This window comes from Lissotriton helveticus, chromosome 2_2 (assembly GCF_964261635.1).
Source record: "Lissotriton helveticus chromosome 2_2, aLisHel1.1, whole genome shotgun sequence".
Lineage (NCBI taxonomy): Eukaryota > Metazoa > Chordata > Amphibia > Caudata > Salamandridae > Lissotriton > Lissotriton helveticus.
The window spans coordinates 189,049,126-189,064,899 of NC_136060.1; the positions used below are offsets into that span (position 1 = coordinate 189,049,126).

Here is a 15,774-nt window from a genome sequence, read left to right on the forward strand (position 1 = left end):
TGCTGTTGGAAAAAAGCAGTACCAACGTTGGCCTACTAAATATACTGGTATCTGCTGCATTCATTTCTACACAGGGAAAGGGGTAGAACACAGTTACAATATGTAATACAGTGATAATTATCAGGTTGCTGCAAATTAACATCACATGGTTAAACATTTCTATCAAACCCAGGCAGCATCTGGGTTCCTCATCTCCTTCCGACCTCTGTTGACTTTACACAAACCTTAGATGTGGATAACACCAGAGCTTTACTTCCTGCATTACAAGCTCTTACTGTAGCTCACAGCCGAAAGTTTTACACGCTTGCCCTTAATTCTCATATACCACATCTTCTAATCTTCCAAACCGGGCCAAGTGGCTGGTCAGATGGATTTGTCTTTTCGCGCCGCTCTGGAATCGGGTTCTGCCAATCAGATTCAGGGTTCAAGAACACAACTGTGTCGTGGGCAAACACGGTAGTAACAGTTGCCGATTTCCAAAGCAAATGAATTTGCATCTGCTCGCCACTCGAGCACTGGCCATCACGTCAGATGCAACCAAGCCGCCTCTCACAACCATGTATCAAAGACCACTCAAATAGCATGCACTATATGTTTTTGAAAACATACGCGCGTACCTGACAAGTTTTTTCCTATTGTGCGACTTTGCAATTTTTTCGCTGTACTTAGATGTGACATTTCAGTGCCTTTTTCGTGACACACTCGGGGAAATATCTTATTGCTGTAAAATGCAGTAGAATCAAAGTTATTACTACAGACATTTCAATTACCACCGTTTGTGACACTTGTGAAGTAGAAAGTCCCCTAAAACAACCCTTCCCTTGACATGCATCCCATTTCAAACAGGATGGCTCTGGATTATTTTGTGGAATAACAACAAAAAAAGCATCTGAAAGCAGAGTTTAAATGTTTCCTGAATCAGTCATGCTATAAACCTTACCCACAAATGTTGCTATTTGCGTCGCTCAGAAAGGCTTTGGAGGGCTGTCTGGAACCCACGGCGGCAGCCCGCTCTTCACGGCCTGGGTAAATACAACTCTGGGCACCAAATGTGGTCTTGTGACCACGGCTGTATGACTCACCACTCAGGGGCAGAGGCCAGGCTAAGAGGTGCTGCCTTTGGACATGGAGGAGGTGAGAATTAAGCTTTTGGTACCTTTGTGTGTGTGTTTGTGTGGTGGCTCGAGAGACCGGGGAAAAGAGAGAGCCAGTGTGTGTGCAGGTTTATCTGATTTGTGTTATCTTTTTTTCTAGGACTGTTCTCAACTTTAAATCGTACAAAAATTGAAACATATAGACAAGCATTTGTAATGCAATAGGTCTCGCATTTACAGGAGTTTGAGCTAGTGGCATTGTAAATGACAATACATTTTATTTATGTTTTGGTTTTTGAAACATAAATAAATGGCATTGTCATTTACAATGCCAATAGCTCAAGCTTGCGTAAATGAGAGACCTATTGCATTGCAAATGCTTGTTTTTTAAGGCAATGTGCTCCTTGAGGGTGAGGTTCGTGTCCAGGGTGAATCCAAGAGATGAGGTATTCTGTGAAAGATTGGGTTTGAAGCGGTCAAGGTTCACACCACTAACAACTTTAATACTGTTTCTTGATTGCTGTTCTTGGCAAATAACATAAATCTGCTTGGTTCGGTTGAGCTTCAGGTAATCACTCGACATCCAGGTCTGGATGATGTGCAAGCAATGTTTAAGGCATTGGATGACAAAGCAGAGGAGACATTCAAGCAAAGATGTGTGTCATCATCATATGGATGAATCTTAATGCTGATAAATATGATGAACCAAGGTTGGTCATTTCTTCGCCATGGAGAAGATTACTTCCACTATGCGACAAATTCCATATACGTTTACAAAGCTATTCACTTTGCCTGTCAAACCTCCAAAATAATCATAGCTAGAAATTCACACAACTTTATGTGTCCACAATTTGTCTCTATGGATATAGATTTTCTGAACTGGAATTTCATTACATATTTAAAGGCCCTTTCCCTACAATTTAGTATACTTAATATTATTATTATCTTCAAGAAACGACAAACATCAATAAAAAAATCAGATGTAAATATACAAGGTACACACATAAAATTGCAACCAAATTGGCAGCCACCATGTTTACTGTGACACTGTGTTACAAAAAAGTAGGTCTTATTTCGGCTAATTATTTTTAGAAAAATCAATGGAAGCAACCTTGTCTATAGCTCTAAATTGTTCTCATTATGAAAGCTCAGCTAGTTAAGTGCCGGCTGCTGCAACTTGTGGGTTGAATGCCAGTGAGAAGTTTGTCCTTCCGATTAAATAAAATGGAGTTAGATAAAAACAGTGATATTTGCAGCTCTTCAAGGATGTCATAATCATACAGTAAGCACTAAAAAATAGCATTTTGATTATATTATTGTTATGACTGTTGTTATCATTATAAGGGATCAAAAACTGATGAGACAGTCATCTGCATCCTATATACAAGCATTTGATACATTGTATCCTCATATATATCATATATATCCTTTTCATGCCTTGAAAGCGCTGAATGAAAAGATAAATATGGAGTGGTGACTGCTATCACTTACCAAGCACCGGAACTTTGCGAGAGGTTTGAAGGTTATAAATCAGCAAGCTGCCTCTAGATGTTCCAACGGCAAGCAAAGCCCCAGCTTTCGACCAAAGCAAGAAAGACATCAGATCTCTGAAAATAACAAAGTCTTATGAATCATATCACTTTTTATTAATCCTTTTAAGAGATATAATAGGCCTATTTTCTAAGTAAATAATAGTGAAAAATGATTTTTGCAACTCAAAAAATTTACAATGAATTCAGGTGGAATGAATCGAGTATTTCAACAGTTGTTACATAATATTCTTGACTTCAGCATTATAAACTCTTAACTGGTAAGCCTGGGGTCATGTATACCATTCGGGTAGTTACAAACACTTTTTGCAAAGCAACTTGTGCATGCTCATCAGTATCAAAACCAAGGCTTACATTAGGGGCAAATAAAGCTATCTAAAAAACGGTGACTCAGGAAACCAATGCTAATATGAACAAGCATTTACAATGCAATGGTTTCGCCTTTGGCACAGAATAACGGGACATTTAAAGAAGTACCGCTATTTTTAATTTGCTTTTTTGCTTTCTAATGAAGTCCCACTAGTTTACTCTTCCCCTCGCCTGGCAACAAGTCCTGCACAAACACACCCAGCAGTGACCGGCACTCCGTTGTGCCCTCCCACCACCACCTTGCAGGCGCACTATTGCGGGCTGAGGTGTGGGTGTCAGAGGGGATCCTTCCTCGGCCCTGGCTGCCGGGAAGTCCGAGGCCTGTCCCGGTTCAGCTCAGAGCCCCCTGCCCGCTGCACCCCAGAGACGCTGCCCACCCCAGCAGCCCGTGCCATGCTGCACCCCACTTCTGCTTACCTCTCCAGACCTGAACGAGGCAGGCGAGAGCCAGGAGCAAGGGCGCGGACGAGGCCATGGTGACCCGGGATGGAAGGGAGGCGGCTCCCGGCCAGAGGTCCCCTCGGAGGGAGCCGGAGGCACAGGGTTCAGGGTGACACTTAGGGGCAAGCTATGAGGAATGGCGACAGTGCACTGGGTGACCACTGGGAGGGAGGGGCTGTGGAGAGAGAGCGGGGCGTGGTTGAGGAGGGGAGAGCCTCCACGGAGGGGAGGAGGGGCCCCTGCCCGTCAGCAGCTGGATGGAAGGAGACAGAAGGGAAGGAGGCTGCGAAAGACGGAGGAAAGTGAGCTGATGAGAAGTCAGCAGCAGCGGGTGGAGGGACGGATGGGGAGCGGGAGGGAGCCAGCTTGGAGCCTGTGCACAACCTCTGTGGAGGGAGGGGGGGTGCTATGAGGTGAGGCACAACAAAGAGATGAGTGGCTCCGGACGAGCCGCTTTGAAACGGAAACCTGCCACCTCACGGCGCCCCTCGGGTCACTGACGTTCCCACTGCAGAAATATATACGTCCCTTTTTGCACTTTTTTGTATTCTATGTCTTAGTTCTGCTGAAAGCGTGCACATCGCAGGGGCTTTGTTACCGGCGGGTTCACGTTGTTTATCTAACACGTGCACTATGGTAGGCGCTATTTTAAAGGCAAAGCTCGAGTCTACCGTCTTTAGACGGCTGCTGCCCTGCAGACACAGGGAGGGGCCGTCGCATGCACAGCGACAAAGGAATTGCTACAGCGGCGGGGAAGATGCCTCCTCTGTAGACGGCGGAGGGAAACTTGCTGTGTCAGGTGTGATTAGTATACCCCTGCACCCCCACCCCTCGAGTGCTGAGATATGGTGTGCCCAAATGGTGCATGCCTGGTGGGCAGCGGCAGGTTCCTGTCCAGACGCCGCCTGGTGCACTGCTGCAGACTGCCTCACGCAGGGACACACCCTCCCATCCTCAAGGAAACGGGAGATCTGCCTTCAGTACGGCGAGATGATCTGTCGACCTTTATCTGGAGGCGACGATAGCATCCAGTTTCGAGCACCAGTAGCCTCGAGACATGTTATGTGTGTTTTAGTTTTTGAGCATTGCTTCCACCAGTGTGACACATTATTTAGCAACAATAATACATCAGGTCCCGGGCCGGCAGCCAATCACAGCGCGGCCCGGGAATGACGTCACGGGGGTGTCCCGGGCCGGCAGCCAATCGCAGCGCGGCCCGGGACAAAGGGGCGGGGCTTAAAAAAAGCACCAGAAACGCCCCCGAATCGCGTTTTCAAGAGAAAGCGCGATTGACAGCCTCTGTCTCCCAATGGCTAGCCTCCATTTATGGAGCTAGCCAATGATAGACAGAGGCGGGTCATCACCCGACATAGAACTCAAGAGGTTTTGCTAGCGCATGCGTACTTTGTACGCATTGCTAGGCAAAACCTAAAAACGTGAATAAAAAACAAACTTGAAAACACGAGGCACATCTTCCGCTATGCCCAGGGCTAGCACACCCGACTGGATAAGGGTCCTCTCTTCTGTACATCTATCCCCATGGGATGTAATTTATGACAGGCGCCCCAAACTGCACAGACTGAAAGCCTGCCTCATAACCTAAACTCCACCTCCTATTCCCTGCTGTTTGTTCTATCAGGCATAGTCTAAACAGGTGGAACTGTGATTAGTCAAGTTATTATTTGAAATCACCTTCTTTCTTTCAGTCCCTACACTACGACAGTAGTGGCCTCCTTTCACTAATATATAGGGGGGTTTCCCGGTCTCATCTACAGTTTAGCCCTTGTACTTATACCAATGACGTTGGCAGCTCCTGTGCTCTTCTAAAGCTTGCATCCTGTATGTTCTATTGGCATAGCTTCATCACTGCACATACATTCAGTCCACCTTCCAGTTTAAAACTAAAACTTGGTAGGTGCTCGGACAGTCACAGGAGTAATAGGGAGGAGGAGAGCCATTATCGCTTTTTTGAAAAATACAAAAAAGCCATAAGGGAATACTTGAATTAATCTCAGTCACTGATAATTAGTCGGGGTAGCATTTCATACCATAATTTATTTTTTTGCCCACCATAACACCTCAAATCAGACCCCACCACATGCAATTCAGCCTCAGTACTGAGGCAATAGGAATAGTCCAGCTTGAACTGCCAAGCCAGATCCTCTTTGAAATGGAACATAAGCAACCCAAGACCTGTTTTGGCCCAATTTGACCTCTTCAGACGTGGGTTCCGTGCTCACTGTGCCACTGAAACCAAGCCGTATTTTAAACAAGGGAACCCGTGTTAGGTAGCTAAGGACCTCGGTTAATTAGTAAATTTATCAAGAACAACGGTTCTGAGCTCAACAAATACTTCGGTAAAATAGCAAGCATAGACTTTAATAAGAACTATGGCTTAGTTTCCAATGTCCAGCCGGACAAGGATTTATTTATTTTAGTTTTTTTTTGGAAAATTGAAAAATACATAAGACACAACATGAATCTACAAAACTGGGCACAAGCATGTACCAAGTCAGGGGAAAGAATAGAAAGAATAAAGAAAATTTAAACAGGCAACAGGGTTGGAGCATGTGGCGGCTTACAATACAATGTAGTCTTGTGTAAGCGCGCACAAACAGTTACTGCACTTGATATATACATTAGAAACATGCAGTTCTGTTACAACAGTCGACGTGACGTTTCGATCCCTAGCTCCAATTATAAACTGGGATCATCTTCAGGACTAGTATTTATGCTATTGCCTGAACTGTTAGAAGCCTGTGGGAATAAACAGGAGGAAAGGGGACAAAAAGGTGTCAAGCGTTTTACAATTAAAAATTGAACATGTCATCCATTTACACGGGATTTCATCACAAATAGTGACATGGTGCTCAAGTGAACTTCAGGGCAGTGATGGCTGTAAGGTCAGCGACGATACATCAAGTGATATGTGACTAGGTGGGTTTTAGGCAGACCGTGTGGGGAGGATCGAATAGAATTATTGGAGGGCTAGTGCTAAGTACGGCAAGTAAGTAAACACTCAGTGCAGCGGAGAAGTATTGTAGTGACATTCATAGCTGTCAGGGGTTGCAAAAAGTGCGCCGCTAACGTCGTGACTATAGTGAGTGCGGTACTAACCAGCCAGTTGGGCGAGTGAGCTTCTGCGGGCATCCGGACTCGGAGCCTTAATCATAGGTTCGTCATGTGAGTGAACGCTCAGTGCAGCGAGAAGTGGTGACATTCCATAACTGTCAGCGGTAGCATGTGGAGCGGCGCTAGTGTCGTAACTAGAATAGTAGCGGTACTGACCAAGCCTGGTAGGCAATTGAGCTTCGGCGAGCATCTAGGGTCGAAGCAATGCTTGTAGGTCCAGGTACCTGTAGATATTAAGGGGGTGGTTTTTAAAAAAAACAGGGTTGCGCAAGCAAGGACGTGCCAGAGACACAGAGGCAAGGTCTGGACTCATTTACCTGTGGTGTCTTAGAGGAGCCTGGGACGGCTTCTGCACTTAGTGGACGGGACGGCAGTTGTTAGATTCGAGGAGCCTCGTCCTCTGGCGGGTGGCCTATAGAGTTTAAGGCGGAGAGTGAAAAAGGTTGTTTGGGGTGGAAGTCGAATCGCTGGGGCGGGGGGGCGGGGGCATGTGGGGACGGCGAGTTACCTTGAGCTTAAGTCAGTGGTTCAATTGAATGGTGAATCCAGCATGGCTTAGGGATGGCGGCTGTCAGGATAGGCAGTCCGCTATCGTTTTTCTCCTGTTGGGAATAGGAAATGGGGGAATTCAGACCCAGGGCAACCAGAGGGAACCGTTTAGGGGGACAGCGGGCCAAGATAAGTTACCTTAATAGGGTTGCGTGCTTTGCAGAGTCCCGTCCTTCTCACTCGATGGTGGAAGACTCTGTGTCCGGCAACGATGCTCTTATGTCGGCGTTTACCATGCCGAGGGTGGAAATGGACAAGGGACTGGTATCGATCGGTGAACTGGCGTGTGGGCGCCATTTTGGAACAGTGAGGCGTCCGCAGTGTGGGCGCCATTTTGAAGGGGTGAAAGGGTGAATGGGAGTGAAGGGGTGGAGGTGCGGCAGGCACTTTAGGGAGGGAGTGAAGGGGTGTTCTCAGTGAATTTGTGAGGCACAGTACGAATACAGTTTGCAAGACAGTAAAATACGAAAACCATTTCAAACATATGCGGTTTAGTTTACATTGTTTTTGCGAAATAAGGGGGAAGGTCCAGCGAGGTGGTGGTACATTGTCTATAGTCATACGCAAGTTAGAGAGCTGTTTTTTTCGCTTACTGGAACCAAAGTGGAAGAGCAGACACTATGGTGCAGGACCAGCTAAATAACGCGTCCTACAGCAGATTAGTCCAATCTTCCGATCTGTTTAGTCCGTTTTGAATGGAGTTGACCTGAATGATTGATTTAAGTTCCTCCTTGTTCAACAGTAATGTCATGTTGCCACCCCGCGGCGGTAATTTAAGTACTTTAAGGACTGTCCATTTTAAAGCGTCCTCATTGTGTCTCATAGCTGCATAGTGTTCAACCAACGGGGCATTCAAGGTGCCGCATCGAATACGGCTCCTATGTTGTCCAATCCTGGTGCGAATCTTTTGTGTGGTCTGTCCGATGTATATTTTAGGACAAGGGCACTGAATCAGATATATCACATTTTGAGTATTGCAATTAGAAAAAGAATGGCTGTGAACAGTGATATTGTCAAATGTAAAGCTTTTACATTCAATCGTCAAGTTGCAGTTGTTACATCCCCCACATTTAGAGTGACCAACAATGGGGGACAGACCCCATACAACATCAAGGGTGGAAGCTGTGGTTGCGCAAGGTAATGCTGCCCTGACGAGGTGGTCTTTGAGGTTCTTGCTTTTTTTGAAAGCAAAGATGGGTTTGTCAATATCAAGGATGCCTGAGTTGATAAATGGCCATTGTTTGAGTATTGTTTTCCTCAATTTGTGTGAAACGGGCGAGAATGTAGTTACACATGCAATGCATTTCTGGTCTTTTTTTGGCCACCCGCCAGAGGACGAGGCTCCTCGAATCTAACAACTGCCGTCCCGTCCACTAAGTGCAGAAGGCGTCCCAGGCTCCTCTAAGACACCACAGGTAAATGAGTCCAGACCTTGCCTCTGTGTCTCTGGCACGTCCTTACTTGCGCAACCCTGTTTTTTAAAAAAACCACCCCCTTAATATCTACAGGTACCTGGACCTACAAGCATTGCTTCGACCCCAGATGCTCGCCGAAGCTCAATTGCCTACCAGGCTTAGTCAGTACCGCTACTATTCTAGTTACTACACTAGCGCCGCTCCACATGCTACCGCTGACAGTTATGGAATGTCACCACTTCTCGCTGCACTGAGCGTTCACTCACATGACGAACCTATGATTAAGGCTCCGAGTCCGGATGCCCGCAGAAGCTCACTCGCCCAACTGGCTGGTTAGTACCGCACTCACTATAGTCACGACGTTAGCGGCGCACTTTTTGCAACCCCTGACAGCTATGAATGTCACTACAATACTTCTCCACTGCACTGAGTGTTTACTTACTTGCCGTACTTAGCACTAGCCCTCCAATAATTCTATTCGATCCTCCCCACACGGTCTGCCTAAAACCCACCTAGTCACATATCACTTGATATATCGTCGCTGACCTTACAGCCATCACTGCCCTGAAGTTCACTTGAGCACCATGTCACTATTTGTGATGAAATCACGTGTAAATGGATGACATGTTCAATTTTTAATTGTAAAACGCTTGACACCTTTTTGTCCCCTTTCCTCCTGTTTATTCCCACAGGCTTTAACAGTTCAGGCAATAGCATATATACTAGTCCTGAAGATGATCCCAGTTTATAATTGGAGCTAGGGATCGAAACGTCACGTCGACTGTTGTAAAAGAACTGCATGTTTCTAATGTATATATCAAGTGCAGTAACTGTTTGTGCGCGCTTACACAAGACTGCATTGTATTGTAAGCCGCCACATGCTCCAACCCTGTTGCCTGTTTAAATTTTCTTTATTCTTTCTATTCTTTCCCCTGACTTGGTACAGGCTTGTGCCCAGTTTTGTTGATTCATGTTGTGTCTTATGTATTTTTCAATTTAAAAAAAAAACCTAAAATAAATAAATCCTTGTCCGGCTGGACATTGGAAACTAAGCCATAGTTCTTATTTAAGTCTATGCTTGCTATTTTACCGAAGTATTTGTTAAGCTCAGGACCGTTGTTCTTGATAAATTTACTGAAACCAATCCGCCTCGACTGAAAGGTTACTTGTGTTCCTGTATTTGGCTTGGCATTTCCGGATGGACTGTTCCTTTTGGAGCAGGATCAAGGTTGATTTGCATAGGGCTGGGCCTAATTTAAGGTAACCTGGTAGGTAAAAAATGATAGACTGGGATAGACTGGGATGCGGCCACAGGTAATAACCAGTAGCTCAGATTAATTGGTGCGTTCCACCCATCACTTTTTTGTTTACTTTAGTGCAATGCTGCAAGTGTGACAGGTATGCCCAGTCATGGGACTTGTGCACACTGTGGCACTGGAACCAGGATGTGCATGACTAAAGAGGCACAAATAGGGCAAAATCGAACTTCGGTTTGTGTTCTGCTTCAGAGAAGACCTGGCCTGGCAGTTCAGGCTGGACTGTTCCTTCTTAAGCACGACCAAGGACGATTTGTATATGGCTGGGTCTAATCTGAGGCAGCATGATGGACAAAAGAACAATACATTTGGAATGCAGCCCGAGTAATAATCAGTGGCTGGGATTAATTTGAGAATTCCATCCATCACTTTTGTATTCTTCTATACTAATGGTTGAGGGGCAGAAACATACCTGCTATCAATGGAACAATAGGGAAGATGAGACATCTCAGAGAAGCAATGTGTAACTAATGAAGCACTACATTCCTGCAATGAGTGGCAAGAAAGTGAGATACCCCAAACTAATTGAGGCTTAGGTGACTGGTTACAGAAATGTATGCAACTAGGAATAAGAGAGACAACCTATGACAGACAGGGAGAAAAATGCATAACGGAAACGTAAGCGGAATAGAAGAACTATACTTCCAGCTAATGGTCACAGCGCTATCACAGCAGGTAGGTTGAATGGGCAAAGATGCCTCCGAAACTGATGAAGAGGAAGACAAGCAAAGCATTGAAGAACAGATGACAGAGATGTATAGGAAAAGAAAGATGTATAGGCATGCTTGGAACGAATAGGAACAGACACTTTTCTGAAATTAAGTGAGAATGAGAGCACAAGACATCTATGTAATAAGGATCGAAAGAAACATCCTAAGCAAGTGTCGAAGTATAGTGATAGGCCTAAAAAAATGAAGTGTAAATGAGACATGTCTAAAACTAATATTAAGGGAGCAATACAGCTGTTCTGATTTTTCCCGCCTATCTTCCTGCCGAAAAGGGGGTGAGACAGGAAGAGGGTCTGCTCCTGATAGCAGGAGAGGCTTGGGGTTGCATAGCAAAGGCGGCAAGGCCTTTAAAGCTCCCCTGCCACAAATGGCCCAGCCTGATCTGGGGAGGAGTGAACACCTCCGCCCAGCGAAGGCTCCAACCCCAGGGGTCTTGTTGTGGCTGGCTGGTGTTCACCAGTCAGGAATCCACCAGCAGGTGGTTTGGTTCAGGGGTCCCCTCTAGGAAGGGACCCCTGAGTGCAGGGAATGATAAATCTGACACTGGAATCAGAACAAGTTTATTATTCTGAGATGTTTGATACCAAACATACCAGGATTCAGTAAAGCCATTATGGTGCTAGGAAACTCGCAATGACCAGTTTCTAGAACATATACTCAGGATGGCTTTACTGGGTACTTCTAATATTTAAGAATGGCCTTAGATATTATAGAGACCGGTCTGCTCATGCAGATAGGTCCTCACATGAGGTATAGGGCACCCTGCCTTAGGGGTGAGTTACCTAGGCCTCATGCAGTGCTGGGCAGGCATGGCACACAGGGATGCGTGCCACGTCGAGCCTTCACTTTTAGCTGCACTACAACATACAGGCTACATTGGCAGTGGTGCCGGTCTCTGAGGGTGGGATAATACATTCTGCAGCCCTCAGTGGCCTTTCCTTGGCTACCATTACCATGGTACCAAGGGACTTGCAGGTAGGCCAGAGCTGTGCCAATTGCGGAAACAATGGTACAGGTTAGGGAAAGAACACACGTCCTGGGAACCTGTTTGGCAGGGACCCAGGACACACTCAGTCAAATTGCATCATGTAGCTGGCAAAAAGTTAGGGGACAACCATGCAGAAAGGGCACTTTCCTACACAGGTGATTCATTATCTAGGGACAGTGGTGTACCAGAAAGTCAGTGCCAGCCATTAGTTCCCTTTTAGTCATAAGAAATAAGAAATAACACTCTAAACATGGCTCATTTTAAAACTGTGCTTTCCTTGCTACTCAAATTTGGTAGTGAGTCTGTCTCAAACTTCTCATTAAAAGATAAAGGAGCAAAGGCATTGGGACAACTAAGGGTCAGGTGTACTATTACATCGCATAAAGTAGTCTCAATTTGTGACCAGTGTTTTTCCTACCTGTGTGGACACAAACTATGTACAAATACCAAATCTGAAAGAGTCACAATTAATATTCATGAGGTAGGTCGCAAATAGCGCCTCGATTCGATGGGACACAATCACAGAGATAATGATCTGCAAGTGCCAGCAGACCACCAATATCTCTGATAGCTTTTCAAATGAAGATTATTATTTTATTTTTAAATTGGCCCATTTTCCTTAAAGTAAACAGGGGTGAACTCATATCAAATGGGCTTTTGAAAGGGACACTCCCAATATGCCCTTACAAGTACTGAATTGATATTGAGTCCAAACCCATTTTATAAGCCATTAAAATATTAGGGATTCCCAAAATGGGTTTAGTAAATAGCAAAAAAAACATTTCTGCGGATGTACACAGCTATTTGGACTGCTTGCGACCATAACAACTTTTATAAAACTTGCTTCATTTCTGCACAAGATAAGAGAGTTTGGTGAAGCTGAAGAACCAAAACTATAATTGTTACTTGTTCCCAGTATCTCGGCTTTCCCACTACATTTGATGAGTAAACCAAAAGACTGGATTCAGTCATCAAAGACATAATATCCAATGAGCATGTGTTGAGTTCCAATCTAGTTTTATTATCACACACTTCTACAAACTCTAAGCTAAATTCAATTTTTGTCCCATCTTGTAAAGATAACCAAAGACAGAAAATAATTGTCTAAAATTACACAACTTAGTCCCATTCGGAGACCAGGATTAAAAATCATTCCCCCTGGTTCCACAGTATCCAAAATGCCCACTAGATTACGGATATGGGTGTGGTTCTGATAGCAAGATGCAAAGAAAACTGTCCCCAGGGATAAGACACTGTTGGCGGCCAAGCCCAGATTTAATGCAGCTTTTATTATCAGCATATTTTATTAAAGTGGTAACGGCGTGGTTAGACGTAAAATAAAAAACTTTCTATATCCTTCCCTCTTCTATTCCTCCACTATCATTTTCAATCCAAATAACAGACTAACATGTCCACCGCTCAAATTAATTTCATATGTCCCCAGACTAATTCACCACTAATTATTTTTTGGTTCCGGAGTAGCGTGCTACTCGATTAAAAGCGCTTCAACGCCTCATCAGGGGTAGTGAGTGCTATTTAAAAACAATACAATACATCCCTACCACTAATGCAGAATAAAATAGATATCTCTAGTCCTAAAAGGAGGAGGAACAATCATACATAGAGCTAATAAGGGAGAGAAATATTATGGGTACTATGAGGATGAGTTAAAGTCCAGTGCTTAAATTACACACCTAAATATTAAATTAAGAAAATAGGTGACATGCCTCAATTTTTTGTCTTAGGAGCCAACAACCAGCACTGCCAAATGCTTGGGCTGCCAAATACCAAGGCTACCTTATGCAGATTCTACCTCATACCTCTTTCATTTGTCACCCTAAACTTCCAATATCTTTATCTTACTCTTGCTTGGTCTTTTTCATACCAGTTTTCTCCCATTGTGGTTGTTTTCCTATCTTTCCTTTACCCCTACTTTCTCCCTTTTTTGCTCTTGCTCTGGTTCAAAGTAGGACGATGAAAAATAGGTCTATTGCCCAAAAATGAACACCGACGTCTACCACCTGCAACTGCCTTCACAAATTATGCACTGAGAAAGAACATGCTATTAAAGTGGGATATAAGGCAAACACAAAGAGGTGATGGACGGAGCGCTGAAACCTTTCAGACAATCACCCCCAGTCACAGATCTGAGTTTAATCCATCATCGTTGTTTAACTCACTTTGCCACCCCAGTTCAGACCCAGCTATATGCAAATCAGTCTTGGCGCTGTGCCACATGGGAACAGTCCAGCCCTAACTACCAAGCCAGGTCCTCCCTGGACCAGAAACAAGCTTCCTGGGACCGGTTTCGGGGTAACACCCGTCAACAGCCAGGCTATATAGAATCCAGTGGCAAAGTGAGCAAGGGGCCCACGTCTGGGCATACCCTGCTAACTTAGGGCAAACAAAGCAAATTAGACCCCACTAGCACGCTATTAAGACAATAACCTCAGTGTCATTGCCTATGCTTATGGTATAATGCACTCCTTGCTGATTTCACCTGTCCTATACACTCCCTTGCTTGCACTGTAAACTGTTTGCAGTTCTGGTTCAGTTCAGAGTGAACAACATTATTTTTGCTGTCGTATCAAGATGAGGATCAACCGTGATAGCTCACAACTCATCCTGATGTTAGCACGATATGTTTATAAAATACATTTAAAAAAATGCCCTGTTGGCATTGTCAATCTGCAATATGCTTACTTCAAAATACAAATAAATATTTTTTTTAAAACATAAGTGCTGCACACCCTGCAACATCCTAGGGATCATTACTTTCTATATTTTGTAATTTATTCTGTCTTAGAAAGTAGGTAACTACTGCTGAAGTGAACTGAAGATTAACAATGTCATCCTCCATCAGCCCTTCTCTTTTTGTGAATAATGGATGACAAAAGGTTTTGGCGGCCCCATTCCTTTACCACATTCTTTTCATGGGCAGAGCTTATAAGGAGAAGCAAAGACATAGTTATTTATTAACTATTGGTGCACCTTTTAAAGACATCTTACATAAAGTATTTTGTGTGATATTAGATACTTGAAAGCATTCACTGAGATATGGAGGGAAGAGACGATGATTTCTAAGAACTCAACTGAAACAATATCTTATTTTTAAGATGGGCCTTGTTACCACAGAGCAACAGTTTCATGTGGTTGTAAATAACACTGGTGTCATGATTACCCAATCAGTGTGCTCAGAGAGAGAGATAAAGTGTGTGAGTAATTGAGTGAGGGACTGACTTTAGGAGAGAGAGAGACAGGAACGTAACTGGGATTTAAACAGCCCATGTACAGGATCCTGTGTGGAAAGGCCAAATAGCACAAAAGTGTTACTTAGAAATGGGATGAAATGCGTTCCTTCAAAGACCTTCAAACAAGACACTCACCGCATCCTTTGCAGTTCTACAGATACCTACAGTTGCGATATGCTCTTCACGCACACCTCACGACAAGCACACTGCTTCCTGACCATAGCCCACCTGAGGCGCAGGTTATGTTGGGGGGCCGGGGAAGGGTGGCATCTCCCGCATCTACCGAACATTGCTCAAAAACACCCATACTTCCTTAGATCGATTACATGCCCAGTGGGAGGAGTGGGTAGGCACTCTGGAGGAGGAAGACTGGTCTGACGCCCTTATGGCCCCCAGGACGGTCACCACCTCCACCAGGCTGCATATGGTACAGCTCTACTATTTACATGCAGCCTACCTCACCCCTGTGCGCCTTCATCGAGCAGGATTTAGCCCGACCTCCGCTTGCACTAGGTGCGGCCACGAACCAGCTGATTTTCTCCATATGGTATGGGCCGCTCTGCGCGGTTCTGAGGGGACATTGAGGAGGAATTCACCGAAATACTGGGGTGGTAAGTCCCACATGATCTAAAACACACGATCCTGGACATCACTGACGGGCTGGATGGGTCTAGAAACGAAAAGTTGTTTTTTACTACAGCAATGGTGCTGGCTAAAAGGGACATAGCGGCCTCCTGGAAGTGCCCTGACCCCCAAAGTGTCGGACGCTGGAAGACCAGGGTCGATTGTAGTGCCACGCAAGAAAAAAACTTGTATGAGGCACGTGGGTGTCCTAAGAAGTATCATAGAGCCTAAGGTAAATGGTTGGGGGGAATGGTTTAATTTTAAGGGGAATGTATGCTGCTTTGTATTAATTCGCATTTGTAGATTGGGTCTCGCAG

At 44.8% G+C, this 15,774-nt stretch overlaps 1 protein-coding gene across 2 annotated transcripts in view; it reads right to left on the minus strand.

Annotated features, from left to right (window-relative positions):
* Nucleotides 1-15,774, minus strand: part of WDR19 (WD repeat domain 19) — a 740,406-nt gene that overhangs the window by 678,027 nt on the left and 46,605 nt on the right. For both annotated transcript variants that reach the window (XM_078678329.1, XM_078678328.1), the window contains exon 5: nt 2,586-2,701. In XM_078678329.1, the coding sequence (XP_078534455.1) occupies nt 2,586-2,701 (116 nt within the window). The remainder of the gene's footprint in view (nt 1-2,585; nt 2,702-15,774) is intronic.